Source organism: Idiotropiscis lumnitzeri, chromosome 2, assembly GCF_059441095.1.
Source record: "Idiotropiscis lumnitzeri isolate Australia: NSW breed Sydney's pygmy pipehorse chromosome 2, RoL_Ilum_1.0, whole genome shotgun sequence".
NCBI classification, from domain to species: domain Eukaryota; kingdom Metazoa; phylum Chordata; class Actinopteri; order Syngnathiformes; family Syngnathidae; genus Idiotropiscis; species Idiotropiscis lumnitzeri.
The window spans coordinates 28178419-28204944 of record NC_142392.1 but is presented as its reverse complement, the minus strand read 5'-3'; the positions used below and the strand labels follow the sequence as shown (position 1 = coordinate 28204944).

Below are 26526 nucleotides of genomic sequence, written 5' to 3'. Positions count from 1 at the left end.
TTTCTTAACATATTTGTTCATTTGAATATGTGTACAATTTAAATTATTCCATCCATCCAGCCATTTTCTGCCGCTCATCCAGGGTTGGGTTATTGAATTAATTTAATACATAAGTATTTTTTATATTTCAATATTTATTTCAAGATTAGGACTCTTCTCAATGTGTTCAATATTTATAAAATGTTTCTATATTTCTTATTAATTGCATTAAGTCTGTATGTCGTTGCTAATTTTACATTTTAATATTTCCCGATTTCATTATATAAGCAATCCAAAGTAAAAAAAATATAATATAGCATGAACAAAAATATTTGGTATATTTGACAAAATGATAGTTTTTTCCGAAGTGAGATTCTGCTGAGCAACAAACCCCAAACACTTGATAGAGCTCAACCTAGAAAGTGTATTTAGCCAGTCAGAAATTTATTCAGAAAGCGAAATATTAAATGTATGTGAGGGGATATTCGAAGAGTTTGAGTTATGTTCAATGGACCATCCATATACACGAGCCAGCCAAACACAGCGAGAAAACCAGCGCTGACTCCAGTCGCCATCAAGTTGCCAACTCCTGACATTCCAAAACCTTTGAGAGAAACTGAGACTGCTTGCGTTTCTCTTTCTGGTTCTTTTTATAGTTCAACTTCAAGTTCAGTTTTTCACCTTTTCACAGCGTAATGGAGGCCAGTTGAGCAAGTGGAACAAGTGATTTTATTGATGATTGTGCAAGGCAGCAATTTCATAAGCACCGTTTCTTCTCACACCTTTTCCATTAGGTACGATTTAAAAGACAACTGAAAAGCATAACGTTAACACATGTTGTTCTAGGCAAAGGTAATTAATTTCATTTCAATGTTTGATGTAAACACAAAAAAAAAAACATCACTCAGACACAATGGTTCTTCTGGCACTGATCACATTGGCCTTGTGTCAATAAAAGAGCTTTGCAAAATTCAATTTCATCATATTTTATTGAAAATCACATTTACATCTTACCACAAAGAGTCGGTTCTTTCATTTTTTTTTTCTTTTTTTAATCTTCAAGTATCGCTGCAATTCTCACCAGCACAATTGTGTCTCTCAGCATGCTGTTTAGTGAAGAATGTTTTAGCACAAACGCTGCAACTGAATGGCTTGTCTCCATTGTGTGTTCTTGTGTGGCTTTGTAAACTTGACCTTTGAGAGAAACTCTTGGCACAAACTGAGCAGGAAAAAGGTTTTTCTCCAGTGTGTGTTCTTGTGTGGCTTGTGAAATGCGACTTTTGAGAGAAACTCTTGGCACAAACTGGGCAGGAAAAAGGTTTTTCTCCAGTGTGTGTTCTTGTGTGGCTTGTGAAATGCGATTTTTGAGAGAAACTCTTGGCACAAACTGAGCAGGAAAAAGGTTTTTCTCCACTGTGTGTTCTTGTGTGGCTTGTGAAATGCGACTTTTGAGAGAAACTCTTGGCACAAACTGGGCAGGAAAAAGGTTTTTCTCCAGTGTGTGTTCTTGTGTGGCTTGTGAAATGCGACTTTTGAGAGAAACTCTTGGCACAAACTGAACAGGAAAAAGGTTTTTCTCCAGTGTGTGTTCTTGTGTGATTTGTTAAAAATGACTTTACATTAAAGCTTTTGCCACAAACTGAGCAGGAAAAAGGTTTTTCACCACTGTGTTTTCTTATGTGGTTTGTTAAATGCAACTTTTGAGAGAAACTCTTGGCACAAACTGAGCAGGAAAAAGGTTTTTCTCCACTGTGTGTTCTTGCGTGCCTTGTGAAATTAGAATTATGGGAGAAGCTTTTCCCACAATCTGAGCACGAAAAGGGTTTTTCACCACTGTGTGTTCTTGTGTGGATTGTTAAATGAGAATTTTGAGAGAAACTCTTGCCACAAATTGAGCAAGAAAAAGGTTTTTCTCCACTGTGTGTTCTTGTGTGCCTTACTAAATGAGTCTTTCGAGAGAAGCTTTTACCACAAACCAAGCAGGAAAAAGGTTTTTCTCCACTGTGTGTTCTCGTGTGCCGTTTTAACGACAGCTTTGAAGTTAATGAGTCAGTGTGACATGCCCTTTCACCTTTGGCTTGCCCATCATTATCATCATCATCATCATCATTAGTATCATCATCATCGTCATGAGCGTCTGATGTGCCCTCATTTTGTGCTTGTGATGGCCCCCAGTGGTCTTCATCACCTTCTGTTGTCAAGTGATGACTTGAGCTGCTGCTTGTCGGCTCCGCCCCTCTGTTGTCCTCACTCTCATCCTTGTTTTTATCTTCAGTCTTTTTAGGGACAACGTTCACTGGTGACTTGTTGACCTCCGCCTCTTCCTCCTCCTTTTTGATGTGAGTCAAGTCTGGCTCCTCTTTCACAGAACGGAGATCGTATACACTGACGTCTGCGGGACACAAAAAGACAAATTTGGTTTGGTCAAGTCAAAGTTCAGGCGGCGACTGTCTTATATTATTTCTCCCGTGCTACCTTAACTTGTGCCTGCCGCACACGGAGCAATGCATGCGACCCCGATTTGGACCAGACCATGGGGGCATTTCACAAAATTACGTCCTACGATGTAAACCTCCTTTTAGCAGCACAACAGTGATAAACGAGCATTTAAAAAGGAAGCACGTTGCGGCTGATGCCCGATTTCATTCCTGACATAGTCACAGACGTTTCTGGAAGCGAGCTGAAGTTAGCACACACTATCGTGTGCGTCTGATGGAACACCTGTTGTGGGACCCTAAGATATTAATGGGGGGCCACTGGGGGCCATCGCAACATAATGTCATTGATAAAATAGTAATCCTTCAAGCGAAATATGTTTACAAGTATTTCATTTTGCATTTATGGATAGTTTCATCGTGGGTACTTTTTGCTTTCATGATAATCTGGATACCTAAAAGAATTCAAGGAGCCCTGGCATCAGAGTCGCTATTTATTGTATGATTTACGTTACTTTTTTTTAACCCAAAATGACATTTATCCTGCGAGTAAGTTCCGACATTACCCTTTTTATTTTTATAAAATTTCTGTTTTGAAATAAATTTTAAAACAAAATTACGTTTGAAGAGTAAAAGTTCTTACACATTAGCATTAAGCAACAACACTTTCACTCTGACTTTCATGTTGACATATTTGAATAATGACCGTATATTTTAAAGTTATCCAATATGTATTAAAATTAGACTAAGATACACCATAATAATATTAGAGTTCACTTAATTATTTTGTACCTGCAATGATGCATAACAGCCATAGGGTGTCAGTAATGAGTAACAAAGTAACACAAGACCTCCCACTGATACGTCATCATTGCCATTTGGATAAATTACCAGGAACAATGAGTTGCGGTGGAGATGCAAACCACCTGGGCCACAGGAACTTTATTACCAGGAACTAAATGTTCCTGGGCTTGCTAGTAGAAAAGGGGGTTGTGGCGTACTCCCTTTTTAAGCCCATAGTAAGCCAAAGATGCAGATGCATTCCTTGCAGCATGCGCTTGTTCACTGATGAGATCCGTGCAACCTTGGATGGATGCATTCAATGTATTTTAAATGTATGGATGAGGTGAAACTACGCACATGTGCACAAAACAGTGCAGAGCCACCGGAGGTTCATTGACTCTCACCCGACGAAGCCAGTACAAAGTTAATAAATAAATAAGACCAATACGTACTTGATTTTTTTTTTTAAACTTAATATTTTGTGTTTTATCCACTAAAATTGATCAACCGCCATTAATGTTTTCGCCGCAGTGTGCACATATTTTAGATTCAAGCAGAATTCCTTCCGGAAGGAATTGCTTGAACAAGATATAAAAAACAGAAAATGTAAAATGTTAAATAATCAGTTCAAATTTTATACTGGGAAAAACATGGAGTTCACCCCCCCACTATTGGTTATTCTTTGGCAATTATTTTGTGCACTGATTTAATTTGGCATAAACAAATGTTCAGCAGACCTGCAAGTAAAAGTCAATATTTAAAAATAAAACGGCAATAACCTTGAACGCATTTCCCCAAACAACTTAATGTTGTGATGCATATTTTTAACGATAGAAAGTCGTTCTTTACAAAGCAAATGAGAGTCGGACGGGTACAAACCTGCTTTGTGTAGCACAACACGAGGCTGGTTGCAAACTTCGCCCAGCGATTGAAGATGTTGCTCGTTCTCTTCTTTTATTCCACAAAGTTCCTCTTGGTACTTGGGTGTCGTTCTTTCACACATTTTCAAATGATAATTCCCAAAAATCCGCACTTGATCTCTGCTTGGCGATGAGTCATGTGCCTCTTTTCGTTAGCGGCTAGCTAGCTAACAAGTTATGCTAACTACGCCGAAAAGCATCAACGCGCGAAGATGAGGTTATCGGGACACAAAGACTTAATGAATTATGTCGAAGTCCTTTAGAGTAGCACTGGACATCCTGTGAAAAAATTACAGTCAGTTCCACACTGAATCAGAAGAATTTAGCGGTGGGTGTTTTTGTTCCGGTGTGGACGGGTGGGTGGATGTGGACGAGGCGCTTCGCAGCTGCGCGCTTGCTAATGACGTCATGCTTTAAGCACGTATTTTTCAAATATATTTCTTTGCCTCTGTGTTTGTTTTTACCCCTGGCTGTTCTGTTTTGATATATATTTTATATAACATTTTAATTCGGTTGATGAAAAAAATTAACAAAATAACTAAATTAACGCCGCATTCGCGAGTCAGCTCCGACGTCACTTCCGCCTATTTCCCGAGAAGCCGCTACTGGAACAGCAGTGGGACGTTTACGTTTCTCCTACCGAACTTGCAACAATACTGTGGTTCACTCGGGCTGCAAGATTGTTTGAATATAATGTCTGCATATACTCGCAGTGCCTCTCAATTATTTCACACCCGCCCCTACCCAGAAGAAAAAGATTCGCCCCCCCACCACCAAATTTTTTTCTGTCTTTGTATATTGATGTTAGATTGTCAATAAAATATCCCTTAACTAAGCTAAATTGCTAATAAATATAATTTTGAGAAATATTATAGTGAGGATCTCGAAACTCAGTACTCTGTTGTGCAAATATTGATGATGACAAATATTTACTCATACGTTTTTTGTATAATCTTTATTCACAAAAGCAAACCAAACACAGTTATTAATACCAAAATCCATGCGATGCATCTAATTTGCTACAATACTTAGCACCTGCCATGTCACTCAGGATTTCTTCACGCTTGGGAATCTGATAATGTTCTTTTTTAATGTTTTCATTCAGATCTTTGGGGTCGGTGGGTTCTTCCACTTTCTCTGACTCTGATCGGTGTCATTCTGTTCAGTTCCTTTTTTAATCTCTCTTTGAGAGGGGCTGGAACTCTTCTGGGGGCATGTACTACAAGTTCAGCATCTTCCTTGAGCTGTATTTTATAAGTGTAAGGTAGCGTACCTTGTCCTTTGAAGACAGAAAAGTATTTGTTCACTATACTCTTACGACCTTCACTCGGCAACACTTTGTTGTTCTTATTGACATCCTTGCTGTTGATTTGGTAAATTCTTTTTGTCATTCCAAGATCTTCAGATGTCTTGTCTCCAAGGATTGACTCCAGTCCACTTGGCACAATTGTGAACGTTAACTTGTGTTGTCTTCCCTTTGCTGTCACTTTTAGCCTCCAACATCCCTTTGTTTTTATTGGCTGATTGTTGTCGGTTTTCAATTTCACGGCCTTGTCTGTGCCGGTTTCTCTTCAAGTGATTTCAAGTCTTTTTTGTTAATTATGTTTGCTTTTGCTCCTGTGTCAATTTTAAAAGTAACAAGTGTCCCATTGACAAGCAGTGGTGCAATCCATTTATCTTCTTTTACTGCATTAACAGCACGTTCTGGGTCTCCTCTAGTTTGTTGTTGCACATCGCTTTCGTCATATGACACGATTTTGATGAAAAAAGTGTCACTTAGGTCATCACTATCATCTGTGTCTTCCTGCACGGTGTGCACTTTCTTCTTGGTGTTGCACATCTTAGCATAGTGATTTTGCTTTTTACACTTAGCACATGTTCTCCCAAATGCAGGACACCGTTTTGGCTCATGCATTTCTCCACACTTTTTACAGCTGAATGGAGCTTGATCATTTTCATTGTTTTTGGTCTTTTTCTTGAATCGCAGTTTACCTTTCCTCGTCACTTCCTTCACGGACTCTGTTTTTTCATAAGATGGCGCTGCTTGGAAAGTTAGCACGTGCTGCTTTGCTAGCTTGTTAGCTTGGCAAGTCTTTATTGCACTTTCCAATGTTGGGTCGGCTTCCCTCAACAGCGTCTCTCTTAGTTTCTTTTCGTTCGTCCCGAACACAGTCTGATCCCTTATCATTGAGTTTTTCAGATCACCAAAGTTACAAGACTTAGCTTTAATTTTGAGATCAGTGGGGAAATTGTCAAAGGACCAACCGGGCTGTTGGAGTCTTGAAGGAAACACGTATCTCTCATAAGTTCCGTTTTTCTTAGCTAGACAGTGTTCATCAAATTTTTGTAGGACCTTTTCAAACTTGTCTTTATCTTCGGGTTCATTGAATACCTCGATGGCCTCGGCTCCGGCATTGGTTCGCAAAAGGGCTAGTTTTCTTTCGTCCGTCCTGTTTCCGACTCCCACGGCAGCAAGGGAGAGCTGGAATTGTTGCTTGAAAGCCGTACATAATTTCAACAGGAGGTTCTACTGTCAGACCCAAAGTGTATCCTCAACCTGAGCTTCATTCTGTCTTAACTGGGGCCGGTCTGTCATCACTACCAGCAGGTGTACAACGTGAAACTATTCCAACAATACAGAGTGACCAAGCTTCACCAACAACCGATAGTACATCTGATCGTTTGCTTACAGCACTGGAGAAGCAAAATGAAATTACATCTTCACTTTTCAAGCAACAATCACTTTTGCTGTACAGGATAATGTAAATGGCAGTCAATTTAAAACTGAACAAAGGTTAGACTGCTAGGAGCCACTTTTGTGATCCTGGCATGGAAGTCCATTGTTTCAGAGGGGTCTCGTTCACACCTCCTGTGGTGCAGCTGTGATCTAATCTTCCTGCATTCCTCTCCTGAGTGTCTGGTCATTAGCATGGTCTAAACTTCAGTTACACTTAAAGGATTTCATACTTTTGACTATTAAAGGAATATAAGAGTTTGAGCTTAACATAGTTCATTAGATGTTGGTGCATCCAATGTATGAAAATGTGATATTGTAAAATGCTGAGAGTGTGACTGGTGGCGCGAAACTGGTTGCGGGGGTTGTGCATGAATGGAATGTTTTAGAAGCAGATGGTGCTGAGCGAGACGAGATGACTCCGGGACCAGTGGACGAAGGAGAGGCCATCGGGGGATAGCACAAGCAGGAGGAGTCGCCACGGGATTCGGCGGGAGGAGAAAGACCAATGAGAGCGAGCTAAAGTTAACTGCAATACACATAGCCAATAGAATCATGCCAGGATGCCTTTGTCTGTGCCATTTGCATGTTGTATAGTATGAATCAGTACTGGGCAACTCAGAGGTAGAACACATTCGCTGGTGGCAAGAGAGGTGTAGAGTTGTATTGAGAGGGACTCGAGATCCAGGTGCCATGTAGAAAATCTGTATTGGGAATAAATCCACTTTGTGCGTGAAAATGCCGGCTTCCTGATACCTTTCTATTGCAGAACGAGCGCGCATATTGTTGGATGAGTGAGAGTTGGGTAAGGTCGCAAATTGGAGTCAGATTACTAATTTGAGTTTACATTGGGTTAAAGTTAAATTCTAACATTGATATAAAGATAAATTCCAACAATTTATGGTGACGCCGACGGGATGCATGAGAGGTAATAGAAGTCTGGGACTTCAAAGAGAGTCTGGGACTCTAAGAAAAGAAAGGAAGTCTGGGACTTCAAGAGTCTGGGGCTCAAAGGAAGCCTGGGGCTTCAGGAAAAACCACAAGAGTCTGGGCCTGGGGCCCACGTCCACACCAGGTGACGACCTGATAAAGAATAAAGGAGCCGCACATCCGACCGGCCTTCCTCTTGGGCCCACAGTGACATAAGGTAAGCAGATCCTTTTCAAATTCTGCATATTGGCAACGCTAAATTATAAGAGGAAGGCGGAGCGGAATGGTGTTAATATATATATGGTTAAATAAATAAATAAATATATAAATAAATAGATTATAAGAGGAAGGAGGAGTGGAACGGCGTTAAAATATATAAATAAATAAATAAATGTATAAATAAATAAGTGTAAAAGTGTGGACGATAGTAGTGTAAAATCTGGGATTTACCTACTAGAATAGTTTGGAACTATTCGTGGTTAAGATACGATATGGTTAAATAAATAAATAAATATATAAATAAATAAGTGTAAAAGTGTGGACGATAGTAGTGTAAAATCTGGGATTTACCTACTAGAATAGTTTGGAACTATTCGTGGTTAAGATACGATTTAAAATATCAGAGTGGAAGCGGTGTGAATGTGAAGGCTAAAATTGTTCTGCATAAAAGTGGTTGGGACACGCACGAGTGGATTTCAGGATGTTGAAGGAGAGGAAGTATGATAGTGGTCTCGGGTCCCGGGTGTGGCACGGAGATTAAGGATAAATTCATAAAAATGAAACATAAAAAAGAGAAGAAAAACATGAAGTAGGGATGAAATAAGAAAAGAGAAAGAAAGAAAGCTAGAGAAAAGAGAAGAAATTGTGTCAGTGTAGCGATTGGAAGTTCAATAAGAAAAGAAAAGGAATGTGAAAAAGATGCAGAATGTGTAGAAAAGAGAAAGGAACAATTAATGTTCCATTGAAAGGAGGATGGTGAAACAGGCAGTATTGAGAATGACAGAGTTTGGTGATTGAAGAAGGTGTGATTTGAACAAATGAAAAGGATAAGAATTAGGGTCTGCTGTAAGGAGGAATTGAAGAAATAAATATTTCATGTTTCATACTTGAGTTGATGGTCTTTCTATTAAGGTAACTGTAATAGCCGGTATACTAGTAGGCTAGTGAGGTATTGACTGTCTGTTTGTTTGCTTAGATTGGCTTGGCTTGACGCGCTGGCGGCTTTGCTACCTGTGATTGCTTTGCGATGTTATTCACCAAAGAGTCCATGAGTATCTTGTTAAAAGGTTAGGTTTATTTATCAATGGTCAATATTAAAATCAATCTAAAACACCATAAAGTTGCACACGCTCCGCCCAAGCGGTCAAAAACCTGTATGCCCTTCAAGTCCGTACCTGGGCATACCTTCTTGCTCTTCCCTTTTATATAATCAGTCAGAGCGCCACACAGTGCTCAACAAAAGTAATACACACACACACATTTGACCCCTATTTGGCGTCTACACACCGGCCCCTAATTGACATGGTTCACAAACATGGCAATTCCTAAAATATATTCCCCCCCCCGAACATTTTAAATAAATTAGGTCTCACAGACTAAGCATAATTTGGAAATTGGTCTTTCAACTATATTGGATTTTGTTCTCAATTTTACGGATCTCACTAACCCAAGTGCATCTGCATAAACAATTTTCAGCCTCTTGTAAATCTTTTAATGCTAAAATATGTCTTTCTGATGGGCTTATCACATAACACGGTGACATTTCTTGAGGGAAGCAGCTGCTTGTTCCCCTTGCACTTTTCCTTCAACCATGATTTCCACTTTGAATACCCAGACACTGCTCTTTTTAGCCTTCTCCAATCTGAGAAGAATAGGATCAGCTGATCTGTTAGTACAGGAGTGCACACACTGACAGCATGAGCTGCTGCCTCCTTCCTGACTTCTTTATCTTCCACGTCCAAAGAGACATCCAGCAGTGTCTGTGGCCACTGATCCTCTTCCCTCCACAGGTATTCTGGTCCTTCCAGCCATCTTCTGCTTTTCCAAAAGTCAGAAACACTCAGACCTCGCGACACATAATCAGCTGGATTCTCCCTTTTACCAACATGTCTCCATTGTGCAGGCTCCGACAAGTCTCGTATTACGGCAACTCGATTTGCAACAACTGTATAAAATCGCCGATCTTCATTGCAAACATACTTCAGCACGGATGTGCTATCGGTCCAAAACACAGACCTATTAAGGTGCTTTCCAAGCTCAGCCTTGATCATAGCATCCATCTTCACAACGAGAACAGCTGCAGACAGTTCCAGTCGGGGAACAGTCACAACCTTTAAGGGTGTTATTCTACCCTTGCCAAGGAGAAAGGATACGTGAACTTGGTTTTCGTCGCTCACTAAACGCACATCTGTGACAGTTCCATAGCCTCCTTCGCTGGCGTCAGAAAAATTGTGTAATTGTGCCTGCTTTACAGCTACAAACCCAGCTGGTCTAATACACCGGCCAACTTTAAATGTAGCTAGCAGGCCCAAGTCCTCCAACCACCTTCTCCATCGCTTTAAAATGTCTTGTGGCAATGGATCATCCCAACTACCGCCCCTTCTACACAGCTCCTGTTGCATTATTTTGGCCTGAAGGGCCACTGGCGCCAGGAAACCCAATGGGTCGTAAACAGAACTGTTGACTGATAGCATCCCACGTCTGGTCAGAGCCCGATGCTTTATTTCCGATCCAAAGACGAAAGCCTCCGTCTCCACACACCACTGAAGACCAAGCGCTCTTTCTCCTAGAAGCTTGTCATGGTCCAAATCCAACATCTTCAGCTCTTTGGCTCTCCATTCTTCAGAGATGGCTTGCAAAACAACACGACTGTTGCAAATCCACTTTTCCAAAGCAAAGCCTCCTTGTTGACAGAGAGCAATGAGGCCCTGTATCAGCTCGATAGCTTTTGTGACAGTGGCTGTGCTCTTCAGACAATCATCAACATAAAAGTTCTGTTGAACAGCTTCTATAACAACCGGTAGGCACTTAGACTGATTGTCTTGAGCCATTCTTCTCAGAGCATAAGCTGCGCAACTTGGTGATGAGATGGCTCCAAATAAATGCACCATCATTCTGTAAGGGACTGGTTGTTGTGTTGTGTCTCCATTAGGCCACCACAAAAAACGTAGAAAGTCCCGATCCTCCTCTGGCACACGGACTTGATGGAACATAGCTTGAATGTCTCCCATGAAGGCTGTTGGCTGTTGTCTAAACCTCATGAGGACGCCCATCAACGTGCTTGTGAGAAGGGGCCCTTGCAGCAGCTCTGTATTCACGGACAAGCCCTTAAACGGGGCACCACAGTCAAACACGACACGCAGTGTTCCCTTTCTGGGATGATGGACACCATGATGGGGAATATACCAAACTCTTCCTGAATCAAGGTCTCTTTGATCGTCAGGTACTTGTTCTGCATAATTGCAAGTGATTATATTAGTCATGGACTTCACATATTCTTGATGGAATTGCTGATTAAACTTAAATTTCTTCTTCAAACCTTGTAACCGTTGTTGGGCCACAGCAAAATTGTTTGGCAAGAAGACATCTTTCTTCTTGAAAGGTAAGTTTATAGTATACTTTCCATCCTGTAACTTGGCAGATGTTTCCACTATATTGAGAAACTGCTGGTCTTCTCTTGACATTTCATGGCTTTCCATGTGCTTCTCGCAGAAATCATGATTATACTGGTTCATTAGCAGCTCCTCCAGCCTGCTGACACCAATTCTATTCACAGATACGACAGAAGCTTCCATCCTACTATTCCCGTCCAGTGGGCCATTAACCACCCAGCCGAGCGCAGTTTTGACAGCATACGGACCAGTACCTTGACTATTAATAACTTCCCATGGCTCCAATAGCTTGGGTGCATTTATCCCGATCAACAGGTCAACCTTGGCTTGAATGGATGGTATCTGTACACCTGACAAATACGGCCATTTAAGGAGGTCTTGAGATGTTACCATATCGTCTGTAGTGACTGGCATTTGCGCCTGTGTAAGCACTTCCGGCAGTGGATGGAACTGAGAGCTTTCCAGGCCGGCCACCTCGAGATTAAAAAGTGAAAAGGCATGACTCATCTTTGTTTGACCCATTGTTCGTATCAGGACTTGGGTTCTCTTTCCAGAGAGGTTCAAGCGATTAATCAGTTTTTCAGAACAAAATGTTCCGGTGCTGCCTGGATCCAAGAATGCATATGTTAAGATCACACAGTCACCTTTGGCAGCTTTTACTTTAACAGGCAGCACTGACAACATGGTGCGACAATTGCCGGCCCCTGTATGTCCACAATTTGTGTGAGAAATGGGAATAAGCTCTGGTGTTTCCAACTCTTGTTGAGGAGCACTTGCCTGTCTATTTATGTGCAACACTGTTGGATGATTTTGCTTGCAAATGTCGCATTTCAATCTCATATCACAGTCACGGCTAACATGTCCATGACGAAGGCAGCCAAAACATAAACCTCTTTTCTTCAAAATAAACAGCTTGTCCATGTGTTTCTTTCTTCCAAACTGCTTACAATTTTCCAGCAAATGTTCCAGTGAGCAAAAAATACAACGGCCATTTTCATAGTCTTCGAAGGAGTGTGGCTGCTTAACCTTGGGAGGATCTGTCTCAGTCACGGTACTGGCCACCACGTTCCCCTTCACTCTACTGCCCGCATATGACCTGCCTTGACCTATTGATGTTGAGTTAGGGCTGTAATCATGCAGATCTCCAAAGAAGGGGTCCGAAAGAATTCTTACGTGCCGCTCTATGAACTGTACCAAGTCAGCAAATCCAGCTCTGTATCCTGTTGATTCCATGATGTCATAGGCCTTGCCACGCCAATGTTCTCGTAATTTATAGGGCAACTTGGCCAAGATTGCCCTCAAGTTCGCAGGCATGTCCAGTTCCTGCACATACTCCAGCTCCTCCATGATGTTGCAGCAGCCGCGTAGAAATAAGGAGTAACTGTGCAGTGCCTTTGTGTCATCTGCTTTTATTGCCTGCCATGACAGAGCCTTACTAATGTATGCAGTGGCCGTTTTGTAAGGATTTCCAAAATGATCCTGGAGCAAAGCCTTGGCCACGGCATAACCACGATCTGAAGCCATGTGTTGAGAACTTCGCACAAGTTCCTGAGGTTGCCCTCGGGTGTATTGCTCCAAATAATACAAACTGTCTGCTGCGGCTGCTTTACTTTCCACTCCTTGCTCAAATGCTTTGATGAAAGTTCTGTAGTGCAATGGATCACCATCAAATATTGGAATGTCTCTTGGTGGAAGTGTCATTGAACGCTGTTGGTTCATTAAGGCTGCTGTAATCTCAGTTTGTCTGCTCATAATGGTCAAAAGGTCTGCAGGAACCTGTGAAGTGGTTGATGAATGAGCTTGCGCATCACTTTGTGTTGACCGTACCTTTACTTCCATTGCTTTTCCATCTTGCTCCACCAAAGGGTGCTCCTGATTTGTGTTCCATTTCCTTTGTTCCAGGAGGTTATGCTGTTGCTTTATATTTGATGCAATCAATTTCTTTGGCCTCACATCCGTTGTTTTGTTTTCCATTTGTGGCATCCTGAATCTCTCCTTTTGTTGTGCTGTTTCCATATCATCATGATGAGGTTTAAACTCTTGGACTGTGGGGTTTAAACCTTGTCCATTCATTGCTCCATTTTTCTTTACAGTTGACTGCGCTTGAGACTGGCCCTCTTCATTGGCATTATAAATGTCCATACGCGCTTCAAATGCCACCAGTTCCGCCTCCAAATCAAGCATCTCCATTCTTCTCCTTAGTTTTGCTTCTTCTTCTTCAATAGCATGTCGTTGTTCCAATATTTTCACACGAGCCAGCACTGCAGCTCTTTCCGCTACTGCCTTTAGTTTAGCAGATTAAGCAGAGGACTTGGTACTTTTTTTGCTAACCCTGCTGCTCACGTTTGACACACTATCTTCAGGAGAGATTTCATCATTAGCATAACCTTTATCGGTTTCTTTTATGATTTCTTTTATTTGTGTTGAACCTTGAGAAAGCCATAGATTGACCCTTGAAAAACACTCATTGTTTGGGATCATTTTGGCTTTAAACCATATTTCGTGCTTTTCACCCTCTTCAACAGACAACAAACCCATCATTGAATCATGTACATTTTTAGCATCAACACACAACCCTTTCAACTCATCAAGACCATTTATCACCTTGGTTTTATCACCACGAGACATGAATGCATTCAATTCGCTTCTAACTTTACTCGCATTGTTAAGTTTACATTTCCTATTGTTTTGTAACCTTTCAAGTTTATCAACCAAACCCTTTTCTGTTAATTTAACAATACGTTTTTGAGTTCCCGAATCATTAAGTACTTCATTTTCATTATTTGTGTCCATGTCCGCTGCACAGGCTTCCATTGTACGTGCTGGCAGTAAACGCAACGCAAAGTTCAGCTCAGGTGATCACGCGAAGGTTGGTCAGTGAGTCACGTGATCCAGCGCAATTTGTAGAACCGCGACGTTCGAAGTAATTTTAACGCACGCAGCGTTACCAATGCATTGGATTTTTTAATTTTTTTAAGTGTGCACACAATTGGCCATCGACAGTGTAGCGCTACATATACCTCTCGTTGGGCGCCTTAATTGTAAATCCACACGATGGCGTCGGTGCTCCAATCCACTTGGTGGTCAGCAGCACTCCTCTGGATCAGCCATGATAGCAACCATCACGTCTGGTTGCGAAGTCGATCAACGCCGGCTGCTCCTCCACACACCGGCTTCCCCGATCGTCCCACGCCGTCTGCGTTACTCCAACTGATCCGTCGTTTTCTCCAACACAGTTTGTGTTTGGGCAGGTTTTTGACAGTGTACTAGCCAGTATACTAGTAGGCTAGTGAGGTATTGACTGCTTGTTCGCCTAGATTGGCTTGGCTTGACGCGCTGGCGGCTTTGTTACCTGTGATTGCTTTGCGATGTTATTCACCAAAGAGTCCATGAGTAGCTTGTTAAAAGGTAAGGTTTATTTATCAATCGTCAATCTTAAAATTTATCTAAAACACGATCCATAAAGTTGCACACGCTCCGCCCAAGCGGTCAAAAACCTGTATGCCCTTTAAGTCCGTACCTGGGCATACCTTCTTCCTCTTCCCTTTTATATCATCAGTCAGAGCGCCACACAGTGCTCAACAAAAGTAATACAAACACACCTTTGACCCCTATTTGGCGTCTACAAATACAAAAAGAGGTAATTGAATAAATACAAAAATAATGGCTGGGGAATAAAAAAATAAGTTTTAATAATATTTGTTTTTTTGTTATAACATGAATTTCACTCTCTCTCTCTCTACCAGTATATATATATATATATATAAATATATATATATATATATATATATATATATATATACATAGGTGCGAAGTATATATATATACACGGGTTTTTTTTTTGTTTTTTTTTTGAAGGTGCGACACTACTTCGCGGATTTTCAGTTTTCGCGGGTGGTCTCGGTCCCCATTAACCGCGATAACCGGGGGTTCACTGTATATATATATATATATATATATATATATATATATATATATATATATACAAGTGGTGTCAGAAAAACGTGTTTAATCCAACACCCCTCTTTAACGGCGTCAATATTTTTAACGAGCGATTACGACTCATCTTGGCCTAATAAACAAAGTAGTCCTATGACGTAGCACTGACGCTTGCGAGACCGGAAAAAAAACATCAAGCACGCGAAATTTAGGACACGCCTGCATGGGCTTGCTGTGGGGATTTTTCGCCGGTTTATAGAACTAAAAGCATCATGGCGATTGGTTAAAATGACGCAAATTCAATTCTGAACGGCAATTTTTTTTTTAACTTACCTCATGGTGTCATTGATAAGAGCAAAGTCATTTGTGTGTATTGCCATCGTGAACTGAACTCCTATCGCAGCACGTCCAGTTTAAAATACCATTTGATTGCCAAGTACACCGCTGATGCCAATTCTCCAGCCCCTTGTCAAACCCAGGCATCCATGGATAATTTGCAACTGAAACCGATGGATGGATCAACTAAATTGAGACTCACCAAAGCCATAGCGAAGTCGGTGGCCACTGCGTGTAAGCATCGTGGAGGACGAAGGTCTGGCTGAAATACTTCGCATTGCGTCTATAGATATCTTCAATGTAACCCTCATTCAAGATTTGCAGGAAGCGGAGAAGGCGGAAGCGGTTGCGCTCATCGTCAGGAGAACGTGATGATGTGACCTCATTATGTGCTTGTGATGACCCCCAGTGGTCTTCATCACCCTGTGATAACTTCAGCTGCTGCTTGGAGGCTCCGCCCCTTTGGCGCCCTTTGTTGTCCTCACTCTCACCCTTGTTTTCATCTTCAGTCTTTATAGGGACACAATTCAGTGGTGACTTGTTGATCTCCTCCTCCTCCTTTTTGATGTGAGTCAAGTCTGGCTCCTCTTTCACAGAACAGAGATAGTAGGATAGTAGGACACAAAAAGACAAAACACACATTTGGTTTGGTCAAGTCAAACCTCAGGCGGTGACTTAATTGTTTCTACACTGCTACCTTGACTTGTGCCTGCCTCACATAGAGCAATGCGTGCCACCCGGATTTGGACCGGTCCATGGGGTAGGGGGGAATTTCACCAAATTAAACCTCCCTTTCATAGCAGCACGGCAGTGATAATCGAGCATTTAAATACATAAACACCCAAAAAAGGCCAAAAAATGGACAAAGCTGCATAATATGATTTTATTTATTTTTTTTACATATGCTTTAGGAATGTTTGTATTTGAGAACGCTGTTTTTTTTGTGTCCACTGTGTGAAGGTTCATTTGTTCTGACATACCTTATGATCCTAGGATCTGGTTTATAGGAGATGTTGATATGATTCATGTGGATTGTCACAAATATAATTTGTTAGCCAGCACTGTTGGGAAAAAAATAGTACTCGTCAATTGGAAGTGTGAGAAGTCACCATCTTAGAGTCACAGGTTGAATGAACTTTCTTCTTATTGTGCGGCAGAAAATATTTTGTTTGGAGTTCGGAGGAAGCCCACAATCTTTGGAAAAATCTGGGGAAATTTCCTTTACATTATGCCAACGTTGTCTCCTACCGGGTAGCATTTCTGTACTTGACAGGGGTTGTTCAAATATTTTTTGTTTAGCGGTAATGTAGCATAATATTTATTTATTTATATTTTTCATCTTGACCCTTATTTGGATTTTTATACTTGCAAAAAAGATGTTTGATTGGTTTGTGTGTATGCTGTTTTGATGTTAATAAAAGCTAAATAAAAAAAAGGCAAAAACCTTGAACGCATTTTCCTCTAACAAATGGATGTGTTGATGCATATAGTTAACAATAGAAAGTTGTTCTTTACAAGCAACCAAACCTTGACCCAGAGAGTCTCAACAACTATAGCCCGGTTTCAAATCTTCCGTTTATTGCAAAAATTCTTGAAAAGGTCATAGCGCAACAACTTAATGAATATTAGACTGCTAATAATCAATTTGAACCTTTCCAATCGGGTTTTAGAGCCGACCACTCTACTGAGACGGCCCTTGCTAAAGTTACTAATGATCTTCTCATAGCTATGGACGCCGACACCTCATCAAAATTACTCTTACTCGATCTTAGTGCCGCTTTTGATACCGTTAATCATAACATATTATTAAAACGTGTGTTGGCATTTCAGGTTCAGCGCTTTCTTGGTTTAATTCGTATCTGTCGGAGAGGACGCACCGTGTAATTCATGGCAATACGACTTCGGATCTTTGTAAGATCACATGTGGAGTTCCGCAGGGATCGGTACTTGGACCTCTATTGTTTAGCATCTACATGCTACCGCTTGGTGATGTTATACGGAAATATAACATTAGTTTTCACTGTTATGCTGTTGATACGCAGTTATATATGCCGTTGGATATAACGAATCCGCGCGATTCCTATAAATTAGAGAGGCATGCCTTGCCGAAATTAGACAATGGATGTCTTTCAATTTTTTGCGTCTTAACTCAGATAAAACCGAGATGCTCATCATTGGACCAGAGCGTCATCGGTACCTTTTCAAAGACACCACTCTGAATATCGATAAATGTAATATTATCCAAAAGGATTCAACAAAAAATCTCGGTGTTATATTTGACGCAACTATGTCGTTTCAAATGCACATAAAAAATATAACTCGAACTGTGTTTTTTCATCTGCGTAACATTGCTAAAATTCGCCCAATTCTATCAACGTGTGACGCGGAAATCTTAGAATAGAATAGAATAGAAATCCCTTTATTGTCATTGTACTCAAGTGTGCAACGAGATTAGAGGATTAGAGATTAATCCATGCGTTTGTTACGTCTCGCCTCGACTATTGTAACGTTTTGCTCTCGGGTCTCCCCATGTCTAGTATTAAAAGACTAGGAGGAGAAAGTTTGATCATATTACCCCGATACTAGCCAATTTGCATTGGCTTCCGGTCCTCGGAAGATGTGATTTTAAAGTTCTGCTACTTACTTTTAAAATATTGCACGGCTTAGCACCTTCCTATCTCGTTGACCTCGTGGTACCATATGTTCCGTCCCAAAACCTTCGCTCACAAAATGCTGGTCTTTTAGTGATCTTCCGAGCCAAAAAGAAGTCTGCAGGTTCTAGAGCATTCTCTATTCGGGCACCAATGCTTTGGAATGCACTACCCTCAGATATTAGAGGTGCCACTTCAGTAGAAATGTTCAAAACACTATTAAAGACGCATTTATACTCTTGTGCATTTAGCTGAAATATTTGTTGGTCTGTTTACTGCCGCTTTTTTTTCTTTTGTTTTCTTTTCTGCCCCCTTTTCCCCCGGCTGGGGGATTAGGTGACGGTGACCCACTAGGAAGTTTAAGGCATTGACCAACTGGGCATGCACCTGTTCCAGTGATGTCGTCTTCCTGCAGCGCGACATTTGATCAATTTATTTATATACTTTAGCATCTAATTTAATTATTTGTTGGCCTGTTTACTGCCGCTTCTTTTCTTTTCTGCCCCCTCCTTCCCCTGCTTGGGAATTAGGTGATGGTGACCTGCAATGAAGATTACGGCACTGACCAACCGGGGAGGGACCTGCTCTGCCGAAGTCGTCTTCATGCAGCGCCTCTTCTGATTTCCTTATATTTCAGAACTTTGTTGAACTACTTGTTGGCCTGTTTACTGATTCTGTTCTTTGTTTTTTTTTTTTTGTTCCCAATTCCCGAGCTTGGGAATTAGGTGATGGTGATTCACTTGGAAGTGGCTGTACTGAATTTACACCAACTGACCGGTACAAGATCGAAGGCTCATCCACGGATATGCTGCCATGGAGATTACGGCCCTGGATGAGGACCCACTCCACTGAAGTCATCTTCCTGCAGCACTTCATTCAATTGACTCTTATATTATCTCATCTATTATCGCATAGCATCATTGTATGTGTCAAATGTTGCCCAGTTGGCATCCATTGAAGCCTGGTCATCCTGGAAGGGGGATTCCCCCATCTGTGGTCCCTTCTCAAGGTTTCTCACTTTTCCCCTAATGAGGTTTTGTGAGTTTTTCCTTGCCCTCCTGGGGGTTAAGATCGGGGATGTCGATTGTGGCTATGTGACGCCCTTTGAGACTGTCTGTGATTAAGGGCTATACAAATAAAATTGACTTGACGTGACGCATATGCATTCCCATCACGCTAGTCTTTGGGATTTCCCTCCAAAAGTCCCCCAGAGGGAGAGCAGATGCGTCTCCCCGTTGATACGACCAGTCTACTAGTGACCACCTTAAATTACTCTCATACCCTGGAAGGTCACTGACCTGGCGAGAGAATTGCCACCACCATAAACAATGCTCAGGCCTATTTTCTATCTCTTTTATTCAGAAAGTGAAATATTAAATGTATGTGAGGGGATATTTGAAGACTTTGAGTTTTGTTCAATGGACCATACCTATACGACCCAGCCAAACACAGCGAGAAAACCAGCGCTGACTCCAGTCGCCATCATGTTGCCAACTCCTGACATACCAAAACCTTTGAGAGAAACTGAGCCGATTTGCGTTTCTCTTTCTGGTTCTTTTTATAGTTCAACTTCTAGTTTAGTTTTTCACCTTTTCACACTGCGTAATGAAGGCCAGTTGAGCAAGTGGAACAAGTGATTTTATTGATGACTGTGGAAGGTACCGATTTCATAAGCAGTTTCTTCTCACACCTTTCCATTAAGTACGATTAAAAAGACAACTGAAAAGCATAACGTTAACAAATGTTATTCCAGGCAAAGGCAATTAATTTTATTTACATGTTTGAAGTAAACACACAAAAAAAAAATCATCACTCAGACACAATGGTTCTTCTGGCAATGATCACATTGGCTTAGTGTCAATAAAAGAGCTATGCAAAACTAAATTTATCATATTTCATTCAAAATCACATTTACATCTTACCACAAAGAGTCAGTTCCTTCAGTTTTTTGTTTTCTTTTTTTAAGCTTCAAGGATTGCTGCTATTCTCACCAGCACAATCGTGTCTCTTAGCACTCCGTTTAGTGGAGAATTTTTTAGCACAAACGCTGCAACTGAATGGCTTGTCTCCACTGTGCGTTCTTGTGTGGATTCCTAAATTTGACTTTACAGAGAAGCTTTTGCCACAAACTGAGCAGGAAAAGGGTTTTTCTCCACTGTGTATTCTTCTATGTTTAGTTAAATCTTGCTTTTGAGAGAAACTCTTGCCACAAACTGAGCAGGAAAAAGGTTTTTCACCACTGTGTGTTCTTGTGTGTCTTGTTAAAGTTGACTTATTCAGGAAGCTTTGGCCACAAACTGAGCAGGAAAAAGGTTTTTCACCACTGTGTGTTCTTGTGTGTTCTGTTAAATATGTCTTTCTTGAGAAGCATTTTCCACAAACTGAGCAGGAAAAAGGTTTTTCACCACTGTGTGTTGTTGCGTGTTTTGTTAAACTTATCTTATGAGAGAAACTCTTGCCACAAACTGAGCAGGAAAAAGGTTTTTCTCCAGTGTGTGTTCTTGTGTGCCTTGTTAATTGTGCCTTTTGAGAGAAGCTTTTGCCACAAACTGAGCAGGAAAAAGGTTTTTCACCACTGTGTGTTTTTCTATGTTTTGTTAAAGTTGACTTATCAAAGAAGCTTCTGCCACAAACGGAGCAGGAAAAGGGTTTTTCTCCACTGTGTATTCTTCTATGTTTAGTTAAATCTTGCTTTTGAGAGAAACTCTTGCCACAAACTGAGCAGGAAAAAGGTTTTTCACCACTGTGTGTTCTTGTGTGTCTTGTTAAAGTTGACTTATACAGGAAGCTTTGGCCACAAACTGAGCAGGAAAAATGTTTTTCACCACTGTGTGTTCTTGTGTGTTCTGTTAAATATGTCTTTCTTGAGAAGCATTTTCCACAAACTGAGCAGGAAAAAGGTTTTTCACCACTGTGTGTTGTTGTGTGTTTTGTTAAACTTATCTTATGAGAGAAACTCTTGCCACAAACTGAGCAGGAAAAAGGTTTTTCTCCAGTGTGTGTTCTTGTGTGCCTTGTTAATTGTGCCTTTTGAGAGAAGCTTTAGCCACAAACTGAGCAGGAAAAAGGTTTTTCTCCACTGTGTGTTCTTGTGTGCGGTTTTAAAGACAACTTTGAAGTTAATGAGTCTGTGTGACATGCCCTTTCACCTTTGGCTTGCCCATCATCATCATCATCATTTTCATCATCATCATAAGTATCATCATCGTGATGAGCATCTGATAATGTGTCCTCATTATGTACTTGTGATGGTCCCCATTGGTCTTCATCACCTTCTGTTGTCACGTGACTACTTGAGATGCTGCTTGGAGGCTCCGCCCCTCTGTTGTCCTCACTCTCATCCTTGTTTTCATCTTCAGTCTTGATTGGGACACCGTTCACTGGTGACTTGTTGATCTTCTCCTCCTCCTCCTCCTTTTTGATGTGAGTCAAGTCTGGCTCCTCTTTCACAGAACAGAGATCGTATTCACTGACGTCTGTCGGACACAAAAAGACAAACCCACATTTGGTTTGGTCAAGTCAAAGCTCATGCGGTGACTTTGTCTTATATTGTTTCTAGCGTGCTACCTTGACTTGTGCCTGCCGCACACGGAGCAATGCGTGCGACCCCAACTTGGACCGGCCCATGGGGGCATTTCACAAAATTACGTCCTACGATGTAAACCTCCCTATCGCAGCACAACAGTGATAAACGAGCATTTAAAAAGGAAGCACGTTGCGGCTGATGCCCGATTTCATTCTGGACAAAGTCACAGACGTTTCTGGAAGCAAGCTGAAGTTAGCACACACAGGCTATTGTGTGCGTCTGATGGAACACCTGTTGTGGGACCTTAACATATTGATGCAGACCACTGGGGGCCATCGCAACATTATGTCATCGATAAAATAGGAATCCTTCAAGTGAAATATGTTTACAAGTATTTCATTTTGTATTTAGAGATAGTTTCATCGTGGGTACTTTTTGCTTCCATTATAATCTGGATCCGTAAAAGAATTAAAGGGGCCCTGGAATCAGAGTGGCTATTTATTGCATGATTTACGTTTGTTTGTTTTTTTTTTTTTACCCAAAGTGACATTTATCCTGCTAGTACATTCTGACATTCCCCTTTTTCCTTTTTTTAAATAAGATTTCTGTTTCTAAATCAAATTTAAAACAAAATTATGTTTGAAGAGACAAAATCCCTAAGCATTAAGCAACAACACTTTCACTCTGACTTTCATGTTGACATATTTGAATAATGACTGTTTATATTAAAGTTATCCAATACATATTCAAATTAGACTAAGATACACCATAATATTTTAAGAGTTCACTAAATTATTTTGGAACTGCAATGATGCTTAACTGCCAAAGGGTGTCAGTAATGAGTAACAAAGGAACACAAGACCTCCCACTGATACATCATCATTGTCATTGGGATAAATTACCAGGAACTACAAGTTGTGGGGGAGATGCAAACCACCTGGGCCACAGGAACTTTATGACCAGGAACTAAATGTTCCTGGACTTGTTGGTAGAAAAGGGGGTTGTGACGTTCTCCCTTTTGAAGCCCATAGTATGCCAAAGATGCAGATGTATTCCTTGCAGCATGCGCTTGTTCACTGATGAGATCCGTGCAACCCTGGATGGATGCATTCAATGTATTTTAAATGATTGGATGGGGTGAAACTACGCACATATGCACAAAACAGTGCAGAGCCACCAGAGGTTCATTGACTCTCACCCGACGAAGCCAGTACAAAGTTAATAAATAAATAAATAAATAAGACCAATACGTACTTGATTTTTTTTTAAAAAACTTAATATTTTGTGTTTTATCCACTAAAATTGATCAACCGCCATTGAGGTTTTCGCGGCAGTGTGCACATTTTTAGAATTCCTTCCGTAAGGAATTGCTTGAACAAAATATAAAAACCAGAAAATGTAAAATGTTAAATTATCAGTTCAAATTTTATACTGGGAAAAACACGGAGTTGACCCCCCACTATTGGTTATTCTTTGGCATTTATTTTCTGGACTGATTTCATTTGTCATAAACATATGTTCAGCAAACCAACAATTAAAAGGCAATATTTAAAAATATAACGGCAATAACTTTGAACGCATTTCCCCCAAAAACTTAATGTTGTTATGTATATTTTTAACGATAGAAAGTCGTTCTTTACAAAGTAAATGAGAGTAAGACGTGTACAAACCTGCTTTGTGTAGCACAACACGAGGCTGGTTGCAAACTTCGTCCAGCAGTTGAAGATGTTGCTCGTTCTCTTCTTTTATTCCACAAAGTTCCTCTTTGTACTTGGGTGTCGTACTTTCACACATTTTCAAATGATGATTCCAAAAAATCCGCACTTGATCTCTGCTTGGCGAAAACTCGTGTGCATCTTTTCGTTAGCGGTTAGCTAGCTTACAAGCTAAGCTAACAAGCTAAGCTAACTGCACCGAAAAGCATCAACGCGCGAAGAGGAGGTTATCGGGACACAAAGACTTAATGAATTATGTCGAAGTCCTTTAGAGTAGAACTGGACATCCTGTAAAAAAAAATTACAGTCAGTTCCACACTAAATCAGAAGAATTTAGCGGCGGGTGTTTTTGTTCGGGTGTGGACGGGTCGGTGGATGTGGTCGAGGTCGAAGATACGCGCTTCCTGATGACGTCATGCTTTAAACACGTATTTTTCAAATATATTTCTTTGCCTCTGTGTATGTTTTTACACCTGGCTGTTCTATTTCAATATATATTATATATAATATTTTAATTCGGTTGATAATTTTTTTTCAACAAAATTACTGCATACCACCATGATGGCGCGTTGGCCCTCACGTCACTTCCGCCTTTGGCCCGAGAAGCCGCTGCTGCTCAAGCAGTGGGACGTTTCCGTTTCTCCGACCGAACTTGCAACAATGCTGTGGTTCACTCGGGCTGCAAGATTGTTTGAATATAATGTCTGCATATACTCGCAGTGCTTCTCAATTATTTCACGCCCGCCCCTACCAAGAAGAGAAAGATTCGCGCCCTTCACCACCATTTTTTTTCTGTCTTTGTATATTGATGTTAGATTGTCAATAAAATATCCCTTAACTAACCTAAATTGATAAGAAATATAATTTTGAGAACTATTATAGTGAGGATCTCGAAACTCAGTACTCTGTTGTGCAAATATTGATGAGATGACAAATATTTGTCATGTTATTGTTGGAGTTGGGTCACCGTGGAAATGAGAAGTATTTAAGTAAATCAACCTTTAAAAGCCAAACTTACGCCAATGCGTGTTCGTTTTTTTGTGCTCAAGAAGAAAAGGGTAAAAAAAAAGACTCAACAACTGATTAGAGTTCTGATATTTAGTTTCTTCAATTTCTGGAGTTCAGGAAATAGTACAAAGACAGATATCTGGGCGTCTTTTTCTTAATCTCACGAGAAACTGCACTCGGGCAAGCACAGTCGAAAAATGCGCGCCATCTTTCAGCCCAGCTTCAGTTTTCATAGGAGTTTTTTTATGTCAAGGGTAATGTAGGTTGAATCGGTCGTCCTCGCTCCCTCCCACGGCACGGGTTCACGTCCAAGGGAAGGTCCTCCCCAGGTTAGTCATCGTCTGGATAAGTTGATTCCCGTCTGGTTCCTAAGACTGGCACGCCAAGGCTGGCCTTCTCCAGCGGGCAGTCTCTCCGTCTCTCTCCCTGCTGGCATTCCTCTGTCATCTTGTCGGTGTGTGCGCGTGTATGTGCGTGTATGTATATGTCTGTGTGTGTGTATGTGTATGTGCATGAGCTCCGATCTCCAATTGTTCTGTCTTTCAGAATGTGTTTTTTTATAGCGTCTGTGTGACACCTCCAGTGCCCAATTTGGTATGTTTGCATCTCTACAGCCAATGTGGAGAATGTGCTTCGTCGTATTTGTCCATGAAGTGCTGTGAATGTGAGGGCAGCTCATGGAAATGCTATGTGTAGAGGTTATTTTAGATTCCATTAGTTTCTTCTTATTTTCGTTGTTCAACCTCTTCGTTTGGTGGCGAATAAAAACAACTTTTTACGCGTGAACAAACACTGATGGTCGAAGCACGGAAAAAAGACTGTGTTGCTCCTTCGCCATCATCTTTATTTCTTCTTCAACCAAAAAACACTTTTGTAAGAGCCATATTGAGGAATGTTTTCTAATTTGGAATTCATTATTATTATTTAAATATTACTGAGATGCATAATTGTATTTTATGAAGGAAGAAAATTTAGTTTAGCATTGCGTGTCTTAGAAACGGTATTGATTACCTAACGAGCCACACGTGAGAAGGTAGTCATGTGACATGCCGTATAAATAGTAGTCATGTGACGTGCCTAAAACACACATTCAGAAGGTCGGGCATGGTGACAAAGTTTTTCTGACCGACGCCAAGCAGCGACTTCAACCCTCGACGCCAAGCAGCGACTTCAACCCTCGACTTCAACCCTCGACGCCAAGCAGCGACGCCAAGCAGCGACGCCAAGCAGCGACTTCATTCCTCGACGCCAAGCAGTGACTGCAATCACCGACAACCAACAACGACGCCGATCAACGAACTCTGACAGCCACTGTGACAGCCACACCACCGACGCTGGTCAACGAGCGCCGACAGCGGCAACCACGATCAGCGACCTCAAGCCACATCGATCAACGACCTCGACCACGTCATGTTTGAGTTATGGAAAATTAGTAAACTTGTGAAACGAAGATCCTGAGTTGGAAGTTTTGTCGCGTCAGGCTAGTTATTATTCACCCGCTCCTACAGTGGCAAGTAAACCCGAAAGAGTTGCCACTACAACTTTCTTCTTCGTGCATTACAGTAAATAAAGAATTGTGCCCTCTAACGTTGACACATTTCACTCCACAAATCAAAATAATTACAAAAGACAAAGAAATGTATAATTTCTTCTCACAAACATATAAATGGCAAAAAACAAATATTTGCAATCATTATCCATAAAAATATAAACATTTGGGAAATGGCGCAAACAACTCATATTCAGAGACACAAAAGACAAGGGCCCGGAAACCCTCAGTGTTGAGAGAACACTATATCGGCAAAGGTAGGCCCCGCATTGTCTCCCTATACATTGATGACGGCGCTGAAGAAAGTGGACACAGAGACTGTGACTGAATAAGTCATCAGAGCTGAACAGAATATCATTATATTATATGGCGAGCGAAGGGTTGATGATGGCAATGATTATGAGAGGGCT

The 26526-nt window shown here is 41.0% G+C and overlaps 1 protein-coding gene and 1 pseudogene across 1 annotated transcript in view; both read right to left on the bottom strand.

The window, feature by feature from the left end:
• Nucleotides 1-1020: 1020 nt before the first annotated feature.
• Nucleotides 1021-26526, bottom strand: part of LOC148342186 (uncharacterized) — a 334990-nt gene continuing 309484 nt past the window's right edge. The window contains exon 2 of the mRNA XM_088288089.1: nt 1021-2371. Within this exon, the coding sequence (XP_088144215.1) occupies nt 1038-2371 (1334 nt within the window). The 3' untranslated portion in view covers nt 1021-1037. The remainder of the gene's footprint in view (nt 2372-26526) is intronic.
• On the bottom strand, nt 9670-25954 carry LOC148342195 (uncharacterized; annotated as a pseudogene).